Here is a 24,172-nt window from a genome sequence, read left to right as displayed (position 1 = left end):
ACTCCTTGTCCTCGACTTCTCTCCTCTCCTCCCCTCATCTACTCTATATTTCTTGCCTCCACATCTAAGTAATTTCAAAGCTTATAGTCGCATTGCCCCAACAGAAAGACATAGACTAAAGGGCCGAGGCCTTTAGAGACTAAACACTACCATGATTCATTAACTGTTAGTGTATGTTATTCAGTTAGTGTAGTATAATATGTATAATACATTTTTCATTTAAGGGGGGGTCTGAACTCTATACCCCCCTGGCTACTTCACTGGTGTCACATGATGTTCTGGAACGTTCCTCTCACAGCTCAGTGGTCAGCATGCATCTGTAGTTTCCATCTCCACCCACCAGCCTCCATCTCTTTATGTATCTTCTGGTCTGTTCATCAGGTGAACCTCTGTGTCTTGGTCATTCTCAATAAGATGTGTTTGTTTTTTCACAGTGCTTCAGAGTAATGGTGACTGGACAGTTACTTACTCATCTAGTAATGTCTGCGCTTTAAGAGGAGCAACGGTTGACATCAACTGCACTTATGAATACCCTGACAACGTACAGTACCGCCCTACCACAGTCAAACCACTGTGGTTCACTAAAGCATCAAACTATCAGCCTGTTGTTCTGGAACACGATACAGAGTATACAGGTCGTGTTGAATTCAGCCGTGGAGAGGTCAATTGTACCGGGGCCAGATGTCATGGAACATGTACCCTGAGAATCAGAGACCTGAGACAGAGTGACTCTGCTGTCTACAAGTTTAGGTTCACAACAAACCAACCAGGTGGGGAATATACTGGTGACCCTGGAGTGAAGTTATCTGTAACGGGTAAACTATGATGTGTGTGTGTGTGTGTGTGTGTGTGTGTGTGTGTGTGTGTGTGTGTGTGTGTGTGTGTGTGTGTGTGTGTGTGTGTGTGTGTGTGTGTGTGTGTGTGTGTGTGTGTGTATATGTGTGTGTGTTGTGTTATTATACTCAATAATATTTATTATTGAGTATAATTGTGTTTAAATTGTTCTCAGACCCAGACCTCCAGGTGAAGGTGTCCTTTCCTCACCCTACCAGTCCTACCAAGGCAAAGCTTGAGTGTCACAGCATGTGTGATCTAGCTGGTGACCCTCACTACATCTGGTTCAGGAATGGACAGAATGTACTACAGGGAATGAACTACTGGATCTACATTCAGTCTGGATACAGCTATTCATGTGCTGTTGAAGGATATGAACATCAACACTCTCCTTCAGTGTGTAGGTCCACTCCACAGTACACTGACATGATACCAGATGCAGACAACCTTTAAGGTTTTTAGGGTAAAGAACTACATGAATATTTACTATGAATGGGCCAAAAACCCCGGCATTTTATGTAATTAATTAAAGGTTCACTGTTAACAGATGCTCCAAAGACCCCCTCAGTCCCCGCGAGTCCCTCTGGTGAAATAGAGGAGGGCAGTTCTGTGACTCTGAGCTGCAGCAGTGATGCCAACCCAGCAGCTAACTACACCTGGTTCAAGGAACCTGAAATCCCAGTGAAAGAATCAGGACAGAACTACACCATCACTTATATTACATCTGAGCATGAAGAAAACTATTACTGCCAAGCTCATAATGCAATAGGACATCATAATTCCACCTCAGTGTTCATTAAAGGTAATCATTCAATTAAAAGACACACACACCTAAACAGTTAAACAGTGGCATAATTATCTCGCAGTTTGTCATCAGTGTTTGAAATCAACTGACTATGTACCAGGGGCGACATCATCATCATGGACCACAACAGGAGCTGTGGGAACCATTTTTGTCTTACTGGCCACCGTACTCCTCCTCTTCTTCCTCTGCCTGAGGTGATATTTATTTTCTTCTTTTCCATTCCTTTACTTCTCCTGTGTTTTCTTCATCATCTCTCTGTTCTCTTCTCCAGAAGAAAGAGGGCCTCCAGAAAAGCATGTGGACAGGGTGGAAGGCCAGATACCGTGTTGGAGGTGAGACAACGGTAGCCATTTATTACTAACCCATCCTTTAGTAAGACAAAAGGGGGATATACCCTGAGTGTCAAGGCGGGTCCTGGCGGGGCAGCAAAAGACAAAGAGGTATAGATAAAATTGCAGACAACTCAGGAAAATAACGAACTGGGCTTTTAATACGGAAACTCAAAATCTCTGTTCCGTGAACAGGCCGAAAAATACATTGAAATTTGGGAACCAAGAGGAACCAAGAACATGACAAAAATAAAGATCTGACAAGGGAACTAAAGAGGTGACCTAGTGTGCATGGGGAGGGATTGATACAGGAATGATTTAAAGGTGGGAAGAAGACAAGGACACACAGGTGAGGGAAAAGAGGTGATTGCAGGCAGGATACGTAAGGTGAGGGAATGATCTGGTTGACAAGGGGACAACGAACACTAAACAAAATATGGTAAAGGGAAATTAGGCAATTTTTTGTTTATTTTTTGGTTTCTCGTGCGCACGAGAAAGTATCTGGTGCTTACGACAAAGTATCTCGTAGGCCTACGCATATCACTGGCTGTGTGTGTGTGTGTGTGTGTGTGTGTGTGTGTGTGTGTGTGTGTGCGAGAGACGTCAGCAAGTGAGTGGACGATCGAGGAGAGCGGGCGATAGTGTGCGTGTCAGTTTAGTGAAGTAATGAACAATTCCGGTTGTGAGTAAGAAAGAGTAAAGTACCCAGCCTATCAAGGATCGGTGGCCGCTACATCCCGACCATATTCCGACCTATAAGCAGACCACTGCCGGTCAAAGTGAAGGGTGTTGCCCCCGAGAGAGCATCGGCCCTGGAGGGAACGTCTCCCCTGTGGAGGCGGAGCGCAAGAGGGTATCCTATACGTGCTCCAATAGTGCAAGATACAAATAAAGCACATTCATTTGAATGATTTTAGCTTGTGTGTGATGTATTGCGGGCACGGGTCGGTTAACAGGACAAATATTAACGGGTCTCGGCGGGTGCGGATTTCATTTTGATATTATCACGGGTGATGGGGCGGATCTGGTGCTGGACATCGCGGGTGCGGGTCTCAAAAAATGTACCCGTGCAGGACTCTGGCCTAGGCTATTGGAAATAAACAAAATATCCGAAAGCAGAGATGGTTGGGCCGCATTTGCCATTTCAGCATCATGGACAGCATCGTAGCTCAGCTGATGTGGAAAACCATCTGACCTACCAGATCTATGGATCTACCATGCGGCTGTTTCGGCTACATATTCCTTTGGGGAAACTTTTTCGTGCGGACCCAACCAACGCGCCCAAATGCGGCCCAACCAACTCTGAAAACCAACTCTCAAAACAATGGTGGGGTCATCTGAGAATAGAAACTTGACAAAGTTTGTTTGTGAAAAAAGTTTGTTTTTGAAAAGGTTGATTCAGGATGAGAGCTAGGGTGAGATCTGGAGGAAAAACTATTATCTTGAGGTACTTTTGCCAGTGTGCAGAATGAGAAGATGGAAATGATTGATGTCTAATCTGGTTTTAAAGAAGCAAATGACGATGTTGTTAAAGGACAAAAGCCCAACAGTTGGGGGAAACGTTGCAGGAAGGACTTCAAGTGAGGCCCACAGCAGCCTGCATGCTGGGACCCCTAGTCAGCACCAAGGGTCTCTTGATGAACCAGAAACACATGACCTCCAGGACTGCATTCAGGAAGTGTTTTCTAAATGTTCTCTTCTGTCCTCACTCCCCATCAGCTACTTCCTGTTCCTGTGTATGAAAACGTCTCAGCTCGGACCAATCACTTGGCTCCTGCAGCACAGAGAGAACCAATAGAAGAGCAGGATGACCATCACTCTGCCATCATCCACACCTCTCTCTCAGAGAACCAGGAAGTCCCTCGCTGGTTGGCTGGCTCCCGTGTCCAATCAGACCACACAGATGAGGTCCTTTACTCTGTGGTCAAAATAGACTCTTTAAGGACGTAATCAACCCAATGGATCTGCTTTACAGGGAGGCTGAAGTTCATATCTCCTCTGTCCTCTTTCAGGGACCAGGTCCAGACAGAGATGGGAGGAACCTCCAAGTTGTAAGCGCCGTCAAATCAACACCCCAGAGTGCGAACCAGTAGCGGCAGCAGGATTTAAATAGTGGGACTCAGTATAGTGTCTCATTCATTCAGGTGAAACAGGACAATACGTTGGCTGATTGTTTGCTGCATATCCTACTGCACTTTGTTTCCTGTGCAGTATAATGCAGTTTTATACTTCTCTATCATTAATGTGGGATCTTTGCATTTTCTTAATTGTATTTTTTGAGTTTGGTGATCCTGTGATGGTCATTTCCATTATTGCGCTATATTAATCAAATGATAACATGAATATGAAAGTATCCTATCACATTGGAGTTTTAAGAGGTAATCTTACGTAATGCTTACATTATCAATAAAAAAACAGACTTCCATGCCATGATAATTCTGATGCTTTTTCTTTGTTCTTTACATTTATTTTGTTCAGCTAACTGCATGATGACCTGGAACCCCAAACGATGTTGTAGTTTCTTGACTTTATTTCATTGCTTGACATATATATTGCATAACTATATATAACTGGCCGGTTGGCTGTCCCGCTTGCTCCACAGATGCTTATGGAGCTTCTTGACTCCGAAAACATTTTCTATTCACCACAAATTCGTTTTTTATCCTGAACAATGTGGAGGGAGGGAGGAAATTAGGGAGGGTTTTGAGGATGCTTTACTGTATGATGGTCTGATGATACAAATTGTCTTTGTGAAAATAAAGGAGAAAGTATTGTTTAAAAAGAAAATCATCAAATCATAGGTGAACACATGAGTGTTGGGGCTAGCATTTGAGAAGTAAGACTCACAACAGACTTGACAAAAGGGAAAACTATGAAAAACCATGGTGCAAGCGTGTGTGTGTGTGTACGTGTATACATGTTTACCTGCCTGCCTGCGTATGTGTGAGTAAGGAGCAGAAGGACACAAGAATAATAACAATATTATAAAAAAGCAGAAGTTCAAACAAGAAACAACTTTGTACCGTTCATTGTGGTCTAAAAAGGTGATTCTTTGATACGCCCAGTTGTTACCAGGCTTCTTTTGCTTCTTCTGTGAATCATAGTGTGAAGAGGAAGGAAGTCTTTCAATGCTGTTTGGTGTCTTTTCAGCTAACTGCATGAACTGGAACCACAGACTAGAAGTCAGACCAGCTTCCTCCTCTACACTAACTTGTAACTTGCATTGCTATGGTTAATGAATCTTATTCATAGAGTTTTGCTGGTATGTCGTTTTTAATTGTTTATTTGTTTCTTCATTCTGGTGTGTTTAAATATCTCCCAGAACAACATAGTGAGAGAGGAGAGGACTCACTATGAATAGATCAGCAGCAAGAGGATTTCTAGCTTTCCTTCTGTCAGTACCAGGTTGGTTCATTTACATCGTTAACATATAACTGTTTCAATAACATGACAACCAAGCAACTGGAACGAGGAGAGGGTGAAACCACAGCATGGGGATGGAATAGTAGTAAACAGAACATTAAAGAATCACCATCTAGAACGCTGTGTTTGGTTAAACAGACCACGAGAATAGAGAACGGTCCACTTTATATGTTTCAGTCATTGTAAAATACCAGTTGCAGGTTGTATCCAGCCTCTTGAATTTAAGGTACTGCTTTTAAGATAACAATACTTTCCTGGTTGCTAGACGATCCTGAACGATATACATTATGGGGTTAGATTAGTTAATTTTCGACTTTTGAAACAAGTTAAATATCGAAAGCTACTGTTTTACCCCTATTTATTCTATTAATGATGATTTAGACATGAATTCTGCTGCAATGTTAGAATTCAGATCCACTGATAAGGTAGACAATGCAGGCCATCTCCTTACCTCTCTCATGCTCTCCTCTCCTTCTACTCGTCTCTACTCCTCTCTCTTCCTTCTCTCACCACTATTCCCTCTTCCTCTCCATGTCTCCAATCCTTTCCTCTTCTCCTCTCCTCACCTCTTCTCCTCTACATTCCTTGTCTCTACATCTGAGTAATGACAAAGCTTATGGTCACATTGCCACAAAAGAAGTACACAGACTTTAGGGCCGAGGCCTCCAGAGACTAAGCACAGTAGCCTCCACTACCCTGTTACGCATTGGGGCTGCAGCGACCTATAGGTGCTCTACCACATCCTAGCACGGTGGTATACTTACCGGGCACCATACAATCATGGACTAATCATCCGCAGTGCTTAGGTTGTCAATGCCTATTCATTCCCTTTGCTCCCCTCACTCCCTGCTGTATCTTCGTTTGTCGTGTTGTATTTTGCCGGATCCTAGTTTAGACTTTTAAGAATAGTGTATTTGAGACACTATTCTTACCTTCAATTTCTTGCAAAAAGTCAGTTTTTTGTACTGTGTTTGTACTTACTTCCCCAAATAAGTCATTTTGTTTTTACAAACACATGGCTGCCTGCTGCCTCTTCTTTCCGCACATGGATCCACACCTTACTCAGACCATAACACTAACCTGTTTCATGAACTGTTAGTGTGTGTTATTCAGTTAGTGATAACACACACTAACCCCCCCCCCTCCACCCCAGCTCAGTGGTCAGCATGTATCTGTAGTTTCCATCTCCACCCACCAGCCTCCATCTATGGTATTTATTAACTGATTGCACTTTATATTTATGTCATATTTGACACATTTTACACTTTTAAGAGTCAGTTCTCCATTTATAAACATGCACTTTGCATATTTTATACATATTTATATAAATGTGTGTATTTGTAGACACCTGTGCTTGTGTGTATTGTCTGCCAGGTAGCAATGCTGTGTTTTCGTTTGTTTTTTGTTTGGACATGGCCCTGTACTTTGTAATGCTGCTGCTATGTGCCCTTAATTGCCCCCTGGGGACAAATAAAGGTTTTTTGAATTTTGAATCTCTTCATGTATCTTCTGGTCTGTTCATCAGGTGAACCTCTGTGTCTTGTTCGTCCTCAATAAGATGTGTTTGTTTTTTCACAGTGCTTCAGGGTAATGATGACTGGAGAGTTACGTACTCATCTAGTAATGTCTGTGCTTTAAGAGGAGCAACGGTTGCCATCAGCTGCACTTATGAATACCCTGACAACGTACAGTACCGCCCTAACACAGTCAGAACACTGTGGTTGACAAAAGGAGACACGTATCAGCCAGTTGATCTGGAACACGATACAGACTACAGAGTTCATGTTGAATCCAGCTGTGGAGAGGTCAGATGTACCAGGTCCAGATGTCATGGAACATGTACCCTGAGAATCAAAGACCTGCGACAGAGTGACTCTGATGTCTACAGGTTTAGCTTCACAAAAAAACAACCAGATGGGGAATATACTGGGGACCCTGGAGTGACGTTATCTGTAACAGGTAAAATTAGATTACCAATGAGTGCAGTGTGTGTGTGGGTGTGTTATTGTTTATCTGTGTGTTTTTATTGTTTGTGTGTCTGTGGCGGTTTTATAAAGTTTGTGTTATTTGTTATCTTAATTATTTAGAATAATTATGTATAACTTGTTCTTCAACCCAGACCTCCAGGTGAAGGTGTCCTTTCTTGACCCTATCAGTCCTACCTGGGCAGAGCTGGAGTGTCACAGTATGTGTGATCTAGGTGGTGACCCTCGCTACACCTGGTTCAGGAATGGACAGAACGTAAGACGGGTAGTGAAGTCAAGGGACTACTTTAAGTCTGAAGGAAGCTATTCATGTGCTGTTGAAGGATACGAACAACTCGGGTCTCCTTTAGTGTGTAAGTCCCCTCCACAGTACACTGATATGCTACACTGATGACACCAGATGCAGAATACCTTTTAGGGTACAGAACTACATGTTACTGTGTACTAGTGCAGAGCCCGTTCAAAACGGGCCTGGTCTGAACGGTCCGATTGCTTAAGCTCTCGTATTGTTGCTTACAGCTTTCTCGACAGATGCTCATTTATTATTTTTATTGCTTTGGTATTGATTATTTTCTAATTGAGAATTCTGTATGATTCTCAATGAGGTGTGTTTGTTTTTTACCAGTGCTTCAGGGTAATGGTGACTGGACAGTAAATTACTCATCTAGTAATGTCTGCACTATAAGAGGAGCAATGGTTGACGTTTTAATCCTATCCTTGTCTCCTCTCCTCCCCTCCTTTACTCCATATTCAAGTAATTCGCTCAAACAGAAGCATAAGGGCTGAGGCCTACAGACACTAAACACAGAGACTAAACACTACCATAATTCAATAAATGTTAGTGTATGTTATTCAGTTAGTGTACTATAATATATTTTGCATTTCAGGGGGGGGGGGGGGGGGGGGTTGAACTCCATAGCCCCCTGGCTACCCCTCACAGCTCAGTGGTCAGCATGTATCTGTAGTTTCCATCTCCACCCACCAGCCTCCATCTCTTTATGTATCTTCTGGTCTGTTCATCAGGTGAACCTCTGTGTCTTGTTCATTCTCAATGAGATGTGTTTCTTTTTTCACAGTGCTTCAGGGTAATGGTGAATGGACGGTTACTTACTCATCTAGTAATGTCTGTGCTTTAAGAGGAGCAACGGTTGACATCAGCTGCACTTATGAATACCCTGACGACGTACAGTACCTCCCTAACACAGTCAGAACACTGTGGTTTACTAAAGGAGACAAGTATCAGCCAGTTGATCTGGAACACGATACAGGTCGTGTTGAATTCAGCCGTGGAGAGGTCAGCTGTACCGGGTCCAGATGTCATGGAACATGTACCCTGAGAATCAAAGACCTGAGACAGAGTGACTCTGCTGTCTACAAGTTTAGGTTCACAACAAACCTACCAGGCAGGGAATATACTGGTGACCCTGGAGTGAAGTTATCTGTAACAGGTAAACTATGATGAGTCTAATGTGTGTGTGTGTGTGTGTGTGTGTGTGTGTGTGCGCGTGCGTGTTTTCTTATTGTACATTTTTTTTTATAATTGTTTGTAACTTGTTCTCACACCCAGATCTCCAGGTGAAGGTGTCCTTTCCTCACCCTACCAATCCTACCTGGACAGACCTGGAGTGTCACAGTATGTGTGATCCAGCTGGTGACCCTCCCTACATCTGGTTCAGGAATGGACAGAATGTAGGACAGGGAGTGAACTACAGGGCCTACATTCAGTCTGAAGGGAGCTATTCATGTGCTGTTGAAGGATACGAAGGTTTCCGCTCTCCTTTAGTGTGTAAGTCCCCTCCACCGTACACTGACATGATACCAGATGTGATGGACCCTTTAGGGTAGAGAACTACATGTTACCATGAACTAGTGCAGAGCCCGTTCAAAACGAGCCTCTGCTGAACTGGCCGATCGCTTGGCCTCCTGTGTTGCCGCTAGCAGCTCTATCCAACGTCACTCCTTTAAAATACTTCACCCTCGACACGACACTTCCTGTGTAACACGAAAAGAGAAGTTGATAAAGGACATGCAGACATACAGAGACACTTCTAGTTATTGTTAGACTAATATAACGGTTGTGTATCCAGCATCCAAGTACCGTGACCAAGTGAAATGCTGAGCCCTGAAGCCCCGCCCCACTGCTGCACAGTTTAGCTCAAAGTGTGTTAATGTTGAACGTGTCGTGTGTCCAAATAAGTCAACACTGCACATCCTCAGCTCTCAGCAATACGCACGGCAAGTGTGAAGTAGATCAGGTGAACAGTCCTAGAGATATACAGAGGTCATACATATGTGTAGCATCTGTAGTAGCTGCTATCACTGCTGTGTACGGGGAATCTGTTAGCCTAGCGAGTGTTGGTACTTGGTTCTATGAACATCTTTACTGTACCGACAGCGATATATTGTTTCACTACTTATGACAAATGTACTTATTGTAAGTCGCTTTGGATAAAAGCGTCTACTAAATGCCCTAAACGTAAATATATATACATACATACTTACATACATTATACATACATAGACACACACACACACACACACACACACACACACACACACACACACACACACACACACACACACACACACACACACACACATACATAGCCTAAATACATAGCCTAAATACATTCCTCCCTCTATCGGTAGATGGACTCAAACTGCCGGTATTAATGATTAATGAATATGATTAATGAAATGTAACTGTTAACAGACGCTCCAAGGACCCCCTCAGTGACCGTGAGTCCATCTGGTGAAATAGAGGAGGGCAGTTCAGTGACCCTGAGCTGCAGCAGTGATGCCAACCCAGCTGCTAACTACACCTGGTTCAGGGAACATGAAGACTCAATGAAAGCATCAGGACAGAACTACGCCATCACTAACATCACATCTGAGCTTGGAGGAAACTATTACTGCCAAGCCCATAATGCAATCGGACTTCATAATTCCACCTTTCTGTTAATTAAAGGTAATTGGTCATTTTGAAAACACACACACACACACACACACACACACACATTCAACACAGGCACACAGTTAAACATTGGCCTATTTATGTTGTAGTTTGTATTCAGTGTTTGAAAACGACTGATGTTTCACTGACGACATCATCATCATGGACAACAACAGTAGCTGTGAGAGGCATTGTTGTCTTACTGGCCACCGTACTCCTCCTCGTCTTCCTCTGCATGAGGTGAGATATTCTCTCTTTCTTGTTTTCCATTCCTTCACTTCTGCTGTTGCTTCTTCATCTTTCTGTTCTCTTCTCTAGAAGAAAGAGGGCCTCCAGTAAAGCATGTGGACGGGGAGGAAGGCCAGATACCGTGGAGGAGGTGAGACACAGGAAGCCATTTATTAATACTAACCCATCCTTTACTAAGACTAACAGAATGAATTCCTTTGCGTACCACTGAATGGCGCACGCGTTCCACTAGTTGTACCTGTAACACAGTTTGAGAACCAATGGAATAGAGCATCATTTATGGATTTTATGATTGGATCAGGTAAATGTCAGGTGTTTTAAACATTGGCTTTAGAGATCACAAGCTAAGCTATTTTCTTTCGTACGGCAAATCCGATATGTGCATAATGTGTTTTCTGAAACGTTCCACAAAAGTGTGATTTATTCGCACATGAAGGGAGCAGGATTGGTCAGGTGAATTAAATTGTGACGATGTAGATATAGCATGGGTTATTTTCAAATATTTTTTGGTTAGTTCTTGATACATTAACTCGACATTTAAAAACGTGCAATAATAACGATCAGTAAAGAACCTTAGAAATCAGGCAAGCTAAAGCTAAGCGTGCTTTTAAAAAAACGCTGTTAATGAACATTTTTGTGAACCCCAAAGACTAAGGAAAGTGCTGAAGCAAATTAACTTCAAGATGATCTATTTAAACAGCGATAAAAATCAGTTTAAAAACTGATTGTATTTCATCTCATCGCTTCAACACTTCACTGCTGTGGCTTTGCCTTTGTCTCAGAGTTGGCATTTAGCTCTGGAAATAATGGTCCCTCTATCTTTGGGAGTTTTGACCTGGAAAGCGAGACAGCACAGGAAGCACAGACTATCTGTCTACAGTCTGGTTCAAGAAGACACATTACACAGACACATGTCACATTCAACTTGTTTATTATGATATAAAGATGGAAAGCATCAGAGAAAATTACACTGGAATGGTCCTGTTAGATCTACTCAAAGCTTTTGATACAGGAGACAGCACCATTTTGTTTGGCAAAGGGTCACATCAATAGAGAGGTTTAAATGGTATTTGACGGATAGATGATGGTGGGCCAGGTCGGAGGGATTGTATCAGTGGCCAGATAGTTGACTTGTGGGCTCCCCCTGGGATAAATCCTGGGCCCTGTTTTGTATTTGATTCATGTCAATGTTATGAAAGGGCAGTTGAGGTCAAGTTGCTTCTTTATGCGGAAGCCTTACTGGTAACAGGGAAGGATTCAGTAAGATTCAGGACACACTAGAGAAGGAACTGGCCTCTACAGCTGTCTCTACATCATGGTACAACAGAATCCATTTAGTTTGGCCTGAAGCACAACTTAAAGGAACTTGCAAGAGTAAGATCCTGGAAGAAGTAGCATCACATCCAAACCTAATGTCCCTTATCTTGGAGCGACAATCAACAAATGATTAGGTAACCCTTCCTTTTACAGTCCCCTAATTACTAGGTAGTTACCCGGTAAATACATGGTAAATCATAGTGTATTACTGGGTAATTACCACTGGTAATAAGAAGGTAAATACAGAGGAATTATCCGGTAAATTATAGTGTATTACTGTGTAATTACCACTGGTAATAAGAAGGTAAATACAGAGGAATTAATGCTGAAGTACTAAGTAAAACCTCCACTATTACCCATCAACTCAACTAAGTAGCGTGTAGTTGTAACTGTTTTAGGTTGGTAATAACTCAGATATTGTGTACTTCCTAGGAAATTAGGCAACCAATTCTTATAAACACCTATTATCCAAGGTTTATGTTGGTAACAGCCCAAATTTAATGATGTATCTAGGAATTAGCATAGTGCTTTCCAATAAAATACTTTTTCTTAGTTATTATTCATAGCTACATCCATTTAGAAAGGGTTTATTCGATTTACCACTATGGAATTACTTACCTGGTAACAACCTCTGCAGGAACAGTTTTCCTCTAGTGTCATGGTACATCTTCTTAAATACTGGGTACAAAGCCGTTTGTTTCCATGGTATTACCAGGTTCTTACCATATCATTTATAATAGATTCCATTATCCATGCAGTCAACACAAACATGTACCATGTACGTTCTGCGACGTTACCAAGTAAAACACGACAATTTACCCAGTAATTAAGCTGAAACTGTACTGTAAAAGGAAGCCTCGTTTGTTTCCATGGTATTACCAGGTTCTTACCATATAATTTGGTAAATGTTACTGATGCTGTTTTCATAAAACACATGACATTGTTATGGCAAGTGACCACAAGGAAGACTGCTTCAACCTCTTCAATTTGAATAAGCGGTGAATGCCATGCAGCAATCTGCCTATGGGAGCATCTTTGTGGTCATTCGCAAACCAATGAGTCCACTCGATGAATGAGAGATGACTCTTTAGTGTCTTCTCTGTGAGGTATCCCTGCAGTCTCCACATCTGGGATTTGAAGGCTGACCAAGACCTGACCAGGTACCTCCAAATCTCCCCTTCCATACTGTAATAAAGAATCAGAAGACAAGAAAATAAACATTAGGACTGTCAATTAATGAACATTTCTAGAACATGTAGAACTCAAAGATTATTTTGTTTATTAGTTAAAAAAGGATGCTGATCCTCTGGCCAGTGTTTGGTCATATTGAAAAGAGAAAAAGGCATAGCCATAAATACAGTTAATAGGACGGGAGGAGACAGGCTGTTAGCTCCGGTTAGTACTTTAGCATCGAGCTAGCGGAGCTTCTGTCATTCAAATAACTCGGACATGTTGTTTAAAACCTATAACACCCAATTTATTAAAATATCCGGATTTAATCGGGCTCTCTCCCATAAGTACAGTTAATAGGACGGGAAGAGACAGGCTCTGTTAGCCCCGGTTAGCGCGATGCTAAAGAGCAGCTCTACCGGAGCATGCCACCTCAACAGGTGCAATTTAGCCTCTGGTTTGATATTCGCCGGATATTCGGTTTACCACCCAATCGGATTCATCAACATAAATGCAATACATTACGGGCTTAGTATGTTGAGGACGGTTTAGGACACCGTATCGCGAAAAATCACAAACACATGTTGGCGCCATCGATGTCTGTGCAACAACGTCATTTACGTTCTGGCTGCTACCTGTTTTAGGGACCGTCAGCAAGTTAACTCACCGACTGGTGGCAGAGACGTTGCCATGGAATTGTTTGAGGAAATTAATCACACAAATATATTGCAATATATTTAATCATAATGCAGTTAATAGTTTGATATTCGACAAAAATCGACTAAACTATATTTGAAATTATTAATTGCATCCCGTTTAACAATAATGCAATATATTAGCAAAGTTACCTGCAGTAAGTAGCAGCCCACCATTGGCAACTACTACTACAATCAGGTGACAAAATGTATTTTTTAGTGATTTTTATGTTATTTTACATGATTTATTTCCAGAAACAATTCCATGGTAACGTCTCTGCCACCAGTCGGTGAGTGTAACTTGTTGACGGTCCCTAAAACAGGTAGCAGCCAGAACGTAAATGACGTTGTTGCACAGACATCGATGGCGACAACATGTGTTTGTGATTTTCGCGATACGCCGTCCTAAACCGTCCTCAACATACTAAGCCCGTAATGTATTGCACTTATGTTGATGTCCAGAATTGCGAACAATTATTGGATCATTCTTATAATTGACATTTCTCTGGGCCAATCGGAATCTCAGCACTTGCTTCAGAATCTTTCATATAATTGACATTTCTCTGGGCCAATCGGAATTTTGAAGCACACAGCGCCAACTGAGCTCGCCATTGGATGAGGAGGTCACCTGGCTACCGCGCATGCGCATCCGCATGCATGCGGCCATACAACGCAAGAGAGATTGCGAAACACTCGTCTAGAAGGGTGTTCCACGAACGGAGGTTTAACAAGTCAACGCTGAACTCTAGGTTAATTTACCCAGTGCCGACTAACCCAGAGTTTTCGGTTCCACAGCAGCGGTTATGCATTAGTTCAACCAACTCGGGGTTGGTTAACACAGGGTAAGGGTTGTGCGCGTCACCGCCAAACCTAAAAAGACGTGATGTATGGATCATGGAAACCCTGATCGAAATGGCGAAACGGGCCGCTTATTTCAATGAAATGGAACTTCAGGTTCTCCTGGGGAGCTATGACGACGAGAAGGACATTATCACGGGAACGCTAAAGCCTCTGCAACCCGGAAAAGGGAACGCTAAAGCCTCTGCAACCCGGAGAACCAAAGCCTGGCAGCGGATCGCTGACCGCGTCAATGCATTAGTTACACGTCAAAAGCATGATCGTTAATATTTGAGCCATGAATATATAAATATCCCAGTTAAGCATTCTTAAAGATCCTACCACATAACCCCTTTCTTCTAAAAAAATATGTACTCCGATGGCTTCCAAGCGGTCAGCGGATCAAGTATAAAAATGAAGTATAAAAAACATACAAACTGGTAAGCTTTTCCCACCATCGTATTGGTATAAATTGAAATAAGCAATTTTTTTAAGCCAATCGTGAAAAGGCCGACAGTTGGCAGACTGGATCTGGCCCTCAAATTGTCTTGACCCCGGTGGAGGAGCTGTTAATAAACATAAATTCAGGGCGCCCTGGCATGGAGAGGGTACCTGGAGGTAGCTACCCCCTCCCTCAGAGAAGTCAGGGGCCATACCCCACTGGTTGAATGTAGGTTTTTGTGTTTTCTTGTATTTTAGATTTTTTTTGCCTTCGAAGTAACACACATGCAAACCATGTGCTTGCCACAGCGCATACTATTCCAAGTGTTTCTTTTTTTGGTAACTGGGTAGAAAACCTAAAAGTGACAATTCATCAACTTCACAGAATAATAATTGTTTTTTGTCTCTCCAATAATAGGTAAAAATAATAATAAAAAAATTGTGACAGTTGTAAATATAATATTTTTTATAAGCCTCAAGGATGTTTTGACATTTATTTTTGATAAAGTATGCTGAGTTTTGTTAAGTCACGCTCAGACTAGTGTCATTTGTATATTACAATAAAAAAAAAATCCCCCCGTGACACTGTCACCTTTTTTCCTCTGAGGAGTTTGCAGGTCTGAATAATGTATTACAAATTATATGGTAAGAACCTGGTAATACCATGGAAACAAACGAGGCTTCCTTTTACAGCACAGTTTCAGCTTAATTACTGGGTAAATTGTCGTGTTTTACTTGGTAACGTTGCAGAACGTACATGGTACAAGTTTGTGTTGACTGCATGGAAAAGGGAATAATGTATTACAAATTATATGGTAAGAACCTGGTAATACCATGGAAACAAACGAGGCTTCCTTTTACAGTACAGTTTCAGCTTAAATACTGGGTAAATTGTCGTGTTTTACTTGGTAACGTCGCAGAACGTACATGGTACAAGTTTGTGTTGACTGCATGGAAAAGGGAATAATGTATTACAAATTATATGGTAAGAACCTGGTAGTACCATGGAAACAAACGAGGCTTCCTTTTACAGTACAGTTTCAGCTTAATTACTGGGTAAATTGTCGTGTTTTACTTGGTAACGTCGCAGAACGTACATGGTACAAGTTTGTGTTGACTGCATGGAAAAGGGAATAATGTATTACAAATTATATGGTAAGAACCTGGTAATACCATGGAAATAAACGAGGCTTCCTTTTACAGTACAGTTTCAGCTTAATTACTGGGTAAATTGTCGTGTTTTACTTGGTAACGTCGCAGAACGTACATGGTACAAGTTTGTGTTGACTGCATGGAAAAGGGAATAATGTATTACAAATTATATGGTAAGAACCTGGTAATACCATGGAAACAAACGAGGCTTCCTTTTACAGTACAGTTTCAGCTTAAATACTGGGTAAATTGTCGTGTTTTACTTGGTAACGTCGCAGAACGTACATGGTACAAGTTTGTGTTGACTGCATGGAAAAGGGAATAATGTATTACAAATTATATGGTAAGAACCTGGTAGTACCATGGAAACAAACGAGGCTTCCTTTTACAGTACAGTTTCAGCTTAATTACTGGGTAAATTGTCGTGTTTTACTTGGTAACGTCGCAGAACGTACATGGTACAAGTTTGTGTTGACTGCATGGAAAAGGGAATAATGTATTACAAATTATATGGTAAGAACCTGGTAATACCATGGAAATAAACGAGGCTTCCTTTTACAGTACAGTTTCAGCTTAATTACTGGGTAAATTGGTGTGTTTTACTTGGTAATGTCGCAGAACGTACATGGTACAAGTTTGTCTTGACTGCATGGATAATGGAATGTATCTATTATAAATTATATGGTAATACCATGGAAACAAACGGCTTTGTACCCAGTATTTAAGAAGATGTACCATAACATTAGAGGAAAACTGTTCCTGCAGAGGTTGTTACCAGGTAAGTAATTCCAAAGTGGTAAGTCGAATAAACCCTTTCTAAATGGGTGCAGCTACGAATAATAACTAAGAAAAAGTATTTTATTGGAAAGCACTATGCTAATTTCTAGATAGTACATCATTAAACTTGGGCTGTTAACAACATAAACCTTGGATAATAGGTGTTTATAAGAATTGGTTGCCTAATTTCCTAGGAAGTACACAATATCGGAGTTATTACCAACCTAAAACAGTTACAACTACACGCTACTTAGTTGAGTTGATGGGTAATAGTGGAGGTTTTACTTAGTACATCAGCTGTAATTCCTCTGTATTTACCTTCTTATTACCAGTGGTAATTACACAGTAATACACTATAATTTACCGGATAATTCCTCTGTATTTACCTTCTTATTACCAGTGGTAATTACCCAGTAATACACTATGATTTATCATGTATTTGCTGGGTAACTACCTCTGTATTTACCTTCTTATTACCAGTGGTAATTACCCAGTAATACACTATGATTTACCATGCATGTACTGGGTAAATACCTAGTAATTAGGGGACTGTAAAAGGAAGGGTTACCAATGATTATCTGGTGACCTGGTTAGCATTCTTCTGTTGCCACTCTTAATAATTTAATCAAGAGTTAGAGAACTGTTGCTTTTAGCCTTTATTCAGTGCCATAATGATTGTGCATGCCAAGCCTGGGCCTCGTTTCCCGATAACGATGGATCTTCGCTAGTACGATCATTCTCACGATGGATCTTGCGAACCATCGTGATTTCTATGGAGCGTTTCCTGAAACTCCTCGTTAAAGGTTGGGTATGGAATTCTCTTTTTTGGCAATTTTTGCAAAATTACTTGAAATCCTTATCATAACCCACTTACAGCCACTGAGTTAGAAGTACTGACAAATTAAACGAGTCAATCATCTGTGGAACGGGCAGGGCTCGAAAAACTCCAGCCAATGATTTCCAGACCCACCGAGTGGCATTGGACAGTAAGTACATCAATTTGGTATGGGATTTGCAAAACGCCACGGCACGGGCTTTGGTTCACTGGAGAAGGCTGAGCTGCGCGCGGAGGCTAGACCTCTTTAGAATAATTTGTATTATTGCATACTCCCGAATGTTTGAATTTTTTTATGAATGAAGACACCTGCATGCAATAATGAGTTCACGTCTGAGTATAGAACACAAACGCAATTAACTATGGTCAGGGATGTTCGTTAGTGTCTAGACACGGTCCAATAAATAATCAACTCCATCACAGCCTCACCGAAGCCCATACAGTGCTTGATGCAAACAATTGCAACAAAAAACGCCTGCAGAAATTCTCCGACACCCGCTGGTCTCAGCATGATGCATGTCTACAGTAGCCTATGTCTTCTGTCATTGATCAATATGAGGATATTTTAACCACGATGGTTGAATTAAAATCAGAGGGAGACAGCAAGTGCCGCTCCAAGCGACCTCCCACACAAGAGCAATGTAATCATTTGATTTTATTATATGCCTTGTGACGTGGCGTTTGATTAATACATTTTTGGCTGCGCAAGTATTTTTGGAATTTTAAATTGCTGCAATAAATTATGGTGTTGTTGACTTCTAACATGTCTCTATCTTTGCTGTTTAAATCAGTAATCTAGGAGTAATATATCAACGGTAACCACTGTCTTTGGTTGCGAAATTGCACCAGCTGGGCATTCCGTGGTATTGGATGGGTTTTAATAAAACGCATCCAATACACGGAATGTCCGCTGGTGACGCCACTGAGGCTATAGTAGGCTAACGATGCTCTAAGCATCCTACGAGTAACCCTGGAGTCCTCGTTAGCTATGAGCCTTTTCATGACATTCGTTACCAACGATGCTTTCGGGAAACGTTGTGAAAACTATACTATGCTCGTACGACGCGCTACACAATCCACTTAGGCTAACGATGCTTTCGGGAAGCAGGGCGCTGGTATACTGTTTTATCACAGAAACTAAAAAATTGAGTGCAAAACAATGTAACAATGTAATCAGATACATCTTAAATGCCTTTCCAAGAACACACATAGGATCCCAGGAGTTTAAACTTGGCAGTCTCTTTCAGTGGCACGTCATGTGAACCAGCTGAAGCTAAACCATATGTATGATATTATTAATAGAACAGCTCCTGGTTGCTTGCTGTGCCACATTGCCATGGTGCATCAGCAACATGGTCAGGTCATCTGCGCTTTTCCACTGATAGATTTCAGTGGAATTCAATATACTTGTCTCTGATTTAAGAGTCACGACATGACAAAGGGATGTTTGCTATGAAGCAAGGTGGGACCAATAGGCACCACCAAATGTCTCTTAATGAACCAGAAACACATGACCTTCATGACTGTGTTCAGGAAGTTTGAAGTGCTTTTTTAAATGTTCTTCTGTCCTCACTCTCCATCAGCTACATCCTGTTCCTGTGTATGAAAACGTCTCAGCTCTGACCAATCGCTTGGCGCCTGCAGCACAGAGAGAACCAATAAAAGAGCAGGATGGCCATCACTGTGCCATCATCCACACCTCCTCAGACAACCAGTACGTGCCTCACTGATTGGCTTGCTCCTGTGTCAAATCAGATCACACAGATGAGGTCCTTTACTCTGTGGTCAACATAGACTCTATGTTTTGTAACTTAATGGATCTGCTTTACAGGGAGACTGAAGTTCATATCTCCTCTGTTTTCTTTCAGGGACCAGGACCAGACGGAGATGGGAGGAACCTCAGAGTTGTAAGCACCGTCAAATAAACACCCCAGAGTGTGAACCAGCAGCGGCAGCAGGATTTAAATGGTGTTACTGAGCATAGTGTCTGATTCATCCAGTTGAAACAGGACAATAGGATGGCTGATTGTTTGCTGAACATCCTAAGGCTGTTTTCCACTGTTTTCTACTTTTCTATCATAAATATGGGATCTTTGCATTTTATTAATGGTAATATTAATATTTGAGTATGGTGATCCTGTGATTTCATTACCATTACTGTGCTATATTAATCAATTATATATATATTACGGTAATCAATCAACGTGAAAATGAAAGTATCCAATCTCATTGGACCTTCGACCTTATGTGATGCTTACATTAACATAAAAATGTTTTTCATGCCTCATTCTGATATTTTTTGATTTCAACGCTTTTTTTAATAAATGACTACTTTTAATGGGTTGACTCCATCTATTGTCACGTTCTCCTGAGGTAGGTCTAGTCGTAACACACACTTCTACATTATGTAGATGTTTAGATATGAGTTTAATAGGTTTAGGCAGTATTTAGAATCCTATAATGTGGGCAAGTGAAGCCCTTTGAGACTGTAGCTGTGATAAGAGCAATACAATTCGTTCTACTCAGGTCCCACCATCACTGTGAAAATATGTCTGTTTAGTAAGATAAGGGATCTTTCATGCAATTTTTAGTAATCAAGCATATAACGATCCATAGAACAAATGTGGTACAAAAATCTGATAAAAATAAGCCCAACTTTTTATTTATATTTTTCATACTCCATACCAACTTGATCAAAATTCAATGCTGGAAATGACTTGGTAATTTGTTAAATTGTATCTGATTTCTTCCCATAATAGCATAACTGATTCGGAAAGCACTCGTGCTCCTGTTCTTCTGGTTGTTTACTGCAGGTATTTTCAGTGTTTTTTTTTAATGTGGAGGGAGGGAGAGATGGAGGGAGGGATGGAGGATGGTTTTACTGTATGATTGTCCGATGATGGAAGTTGTCTGTGAAAAAAAAAAGAAGGAAACGATTGTTAAAAGAAAGATTATCATTCACTGAGCAACACATGAGTGTTGTTCTCTGGAGTTGTGCTGTCCCACATCCTGGGGATAGCAACCCTCTGAGAAGTAAGACTCAAGTAACCAGACATCACACACTATTTTGTGTGTGTGTGTGTGTGTGTGTGTGTGTGTGTGTGTGTGTGTGTGTGTGTGTGTGTGTGTGTGTGTGTGTGTGTGGTAGTGGTAGAGTGTGTGTGTGTTCAGCTGCCTCCAGGTGTGTGCGTTAGGATCAGCAGGCCAGAAGATTAATGGGTGTGAGTCTGGTTTTGTGTGTGTGTGTGTGTGTGTGTGTGTGTGTGTTGTGGCAACCCGCTCCTCGAATGAGCCGGGTTACCGGTACAAACGACACGTTTATCGAGGGTTAACGCCATCCCAGGCATTTATTATATACAATCAAACAAACAAGGCACTCTCGGTGGAGACGCGGTCTCTAGGGCCTCCGTGGGCCCCTAGCTGCTCGTGGACCCGAGCGCTACCTCCTTCCTAGCTCTCCCGTGCGTGCCGTGATGTCCAAATGTCAGTCCTTTTATACTGCCTCCTCGGCTTTCGGCCAATCACCGGCCAGTCCCCCAATCACGCTGATTGGGGAGGCGAAAGGGCTGCTCTCGGTCGCCGTCTGGTGGGTGACGGCGGTACACGCCATCCAGGACCAACCCTCCGGCTGGTCCGGGCCGAGGCTTACGGGGCGGGATGCCACAGTGTGCATTTGGAAAGAAACACTATTACCGATCTTCAGGACTTGTCTCATTAACAGACGTGTTCCTGAATCATGGAAAGGAGCACTAATTCATAGAATACCCACAAACGACAATGTGCCGAATGACCCCAGCACTTGGAGGGATATTAGCCTTCTAACAACAATTTACAAAGTGTTCATGAAATGCGTTCTTAGACGTATCCTTCCCTGGCTGGTGGATGCAAACATCTTGTCCACTGAGCAAAAGGCCTACATAGAGAAGCAAGGGATGAACGAACATGTGTCTCTTAAAAACGGCTATCGATGATTTCAAACATGAGAGTGCAAGATTCAATCAAGTTTTTTTGACGCATTCGGAACTCTTCCAGGTAAAATCATGATAAGGGCTCTGGAGGAAATACACCTGCCCCAAGTGTACACAGATATAATTAAAGACGTGTACAAAAGCTCATTTATCTGGAAACCAAATTTCTATGCTTCCGTAAGAAAGTAAACGGCAAAGTGGACACTCATGCCACACACGTTACACCTTATGAAATAATGATTAAGGATAAAAACATCACTGTGACCGCAACAGCACTGGAAGACGGTCTGCGCTGCTCAGCCCCACCTGGAAAAAGCCGCGTGTCTCTGCTGTCCATCAAACATCAGCAGCTATGAACAATAACTAACTAAGAAATAGTAACTTATTGGAAAGTACTATGTTAATTTCTAGATAGTACATTATTAAACCTGGGCTGTTACCAACATAAACCTTGGAGAACTACAATTGTAATTTGAATTGATGGGTACAAGAAGAGTTGTTTCTAAGAATTGGTTGCCTACTTTCCTGGGAAGTACACAATTATATCTGAGTTATTACCATCGTAAAACAGTTTCAACTACACGGTACTTATTTGAGTCGATGGGTATTAGTGGAGAATTTTCTTAGTACTTAAGCTGTATTTCCTCTGTATTTACCTTCTTATTACCAGGGGTAATTAAATTACCCAATAATATACAATATTTACCATATATTTACCAGGTTAATACCTAGTAATTAGGGGACTGTAAAAGGATGGGTTACCAGACACGGTAGTTCAGGCTTCTGTTCCTTTTTCTGCAAATCATAGTGTGAAGAGGAAGGAAGTCTTTCAATACTTTGTGGTGTCTGTTCAGCTAGCTGCATGATGAACTGGGACCACAGACTAGATGTCAGACCAGCTTTCTGCGCTACAGTAAGAATTTTTCTTTTCTTAACTTTATTTCAATGCTTAACAAATGTAATTCATAGAGTAAACAGTATTTTAAAAAGTGTTAAAAACTGATGTATTTCTCATAGTATGAACTATTTTATTTTATGTTCTACCTTCAGGAGTGTTCAAATACCTCCCAGAACAACAGAGTGAGAGAGGAGAGGCCTCACTATGGATTTAAGATCAGCAGCAAGAGGATTTCTAGCTTTCCTTCTGTCAGTACCAGGTTGGTTCATTTAAATTGTTAATATTTAGTTGAACTGTTTCAATAACAAGACGACCAAGCAACTGGAACGAGGAGAGGGTGAAACCACAGCATGATGTAGATAGAAGAATAATAAATATAACATTAAAGAATCACCCTCTAGAACGTATGGTTAAACAGACCACTAGAATACGGTCTGCTAAAGGTCCACTTTATATATTTCCGATAGGGTTCATTAGTCATTTGAGGTCTGTTGGCCATTTCCTGGTTGCGCGACAATCCTGAACTATTCACATCATCAGAGGGTTAATTGAGTTACTTTTCTGCTTTTTGAAAAAACATAAAAGTCAAAAGCTACTGTTTTCCTCCCATTTATTCTATTAATGATGATTAAGACATGGAATCTGCTGCAATGTTAGAATTATGATCCAGTAATAGTGAAGACACTGCATGCCATCTCCTCGCCTCTCTCCTGCTCTCCTCTCCTCGCCTCTCTCCTCCCCTCTCTGCTATTCTCCTCTCTTTGTCTCCTCTCCTCTCTTTGGCTCCTCTCCTCTATTTTTCTCCTATTCTCTCCTCCTCCTTGTCTCTTCTCCTATATGTTCCCTGTCTCCACTCTTCTTCTCGCCATACTTGTCTCCTCTGCACTATTCCCACTTCCTCTCCTTGACTCCTCTCCTCACCTCCTCTCCTCTACATTCCTTGTCTTCACATCTAAGTAATTACAAAGCTTTTAGTCACATAGCTCCAACAGAAGCACTACAGGGCCGAGGCCTATGGCCACTAAACACAGTACCCTACACTACCATAATTCATTAAAGGTCCCATGGCATGCTACTTTATGGGTGCTTTAATATAGATATTAGTGAGCCCCTAACACAGTATTTGAAGACGGTCCCAAAATTCAGCCGTGAGGCAGAGTTACAGCCACTACGAGCCAGTCGCACATTAAGCTTTCCCCAAACACGCTGTTTTGGTGTCTGTAGCTTTAATGCAAAGAGGAGGACAGAGGCGGGTCAAGGAGGAGGGTGGGGGTGTGGCCCTGAGCAGCCTGCGGCCACGGTACCATGCGCTCTGTTTACAGTGGATGTATCCCAATGGCGAGGCGCACACAGCTTGTTCTGATATATTCTAGAACACTCCGGGTGCTCCGGTGGGAGTCCTGAAGCTCTATATCTGAAGCTCTATATCTTTATATTATACATAGATATATATGTCATATAATATATATTATCACGGCCAAAAGCTGTGCGCCTCCAGACGGTA

The 24,172-nt window shown here is 41.7% G+C and overlaps 1 protein-coding gene and 1 long non-coding RNA gene across 8 annotated transcripts in view; both read left to right on the top strand.

The window, feature by feature from the left end:
- Positions 1-24,172, top strand: part of LOC115536915 (B-cell receptor CD22-like) — a 132,093-nt gene that overhangs the window by 17,466 nt on the left and 90,455 nt on the right. For 4 of the 7 annotated variants that reach the window (XM_030348392.1, XM_030348394.1, XM_030348386.1 and 1 more), the window contains exons 1-2: positions 22,613-22,683; positions 22,821-22,927. In XM_030348392.1, coding sequence (XP_030204252.1) covers positions 22,873-22,927 — 55 coding nt within the window. In that variant the 5' untranslated portion in view covers positions 22,613-22,683; positions 22,821-22,872. Of the gene's footprint in view, positions 1-6,969; positions 7,351-7,510; positions 7,730-8,452; positions 8,825-8,943; positions 9,163-22,612; positions 22,684-22,820; positions 22,928-24,172 lie in introns of those variants that run through there. The other 3 variants (XM_030348384.1, XM_030348383.1, XM_030348391.1) reach the window with 1 other exon arrangement.
- On the top strand, positions 10,125-20,140 carry LOC115536931 (uncharacterized). Its single transcript, XR_003974740.1, has 4 exons — positions 10,125-10,344; positions 10,648-10,708; positions 19,386-19,516; positions 19,671-20,140. It is a non-coding gene; the product is annotated as an uncharacterized LOC115536931 (long non-coding RNA).

Source organism: Gadus morhua, chromosome 23 (genome assembly GCF_902167405.1).
Source record: "Gadus morhua chromosome 23, gadMor3.0, whole genome shotgun sequence".
In the NCBI taxonomy this organism is placed as follows: Eukaryota; Metazoa; Chordata; class Actinopteri; order Gadiformes; family Gadidae; genus Gadus; species Gadus morhua.
This window is presented reverse-complemented; position numbering and strand designations above follow the sequence as displayed.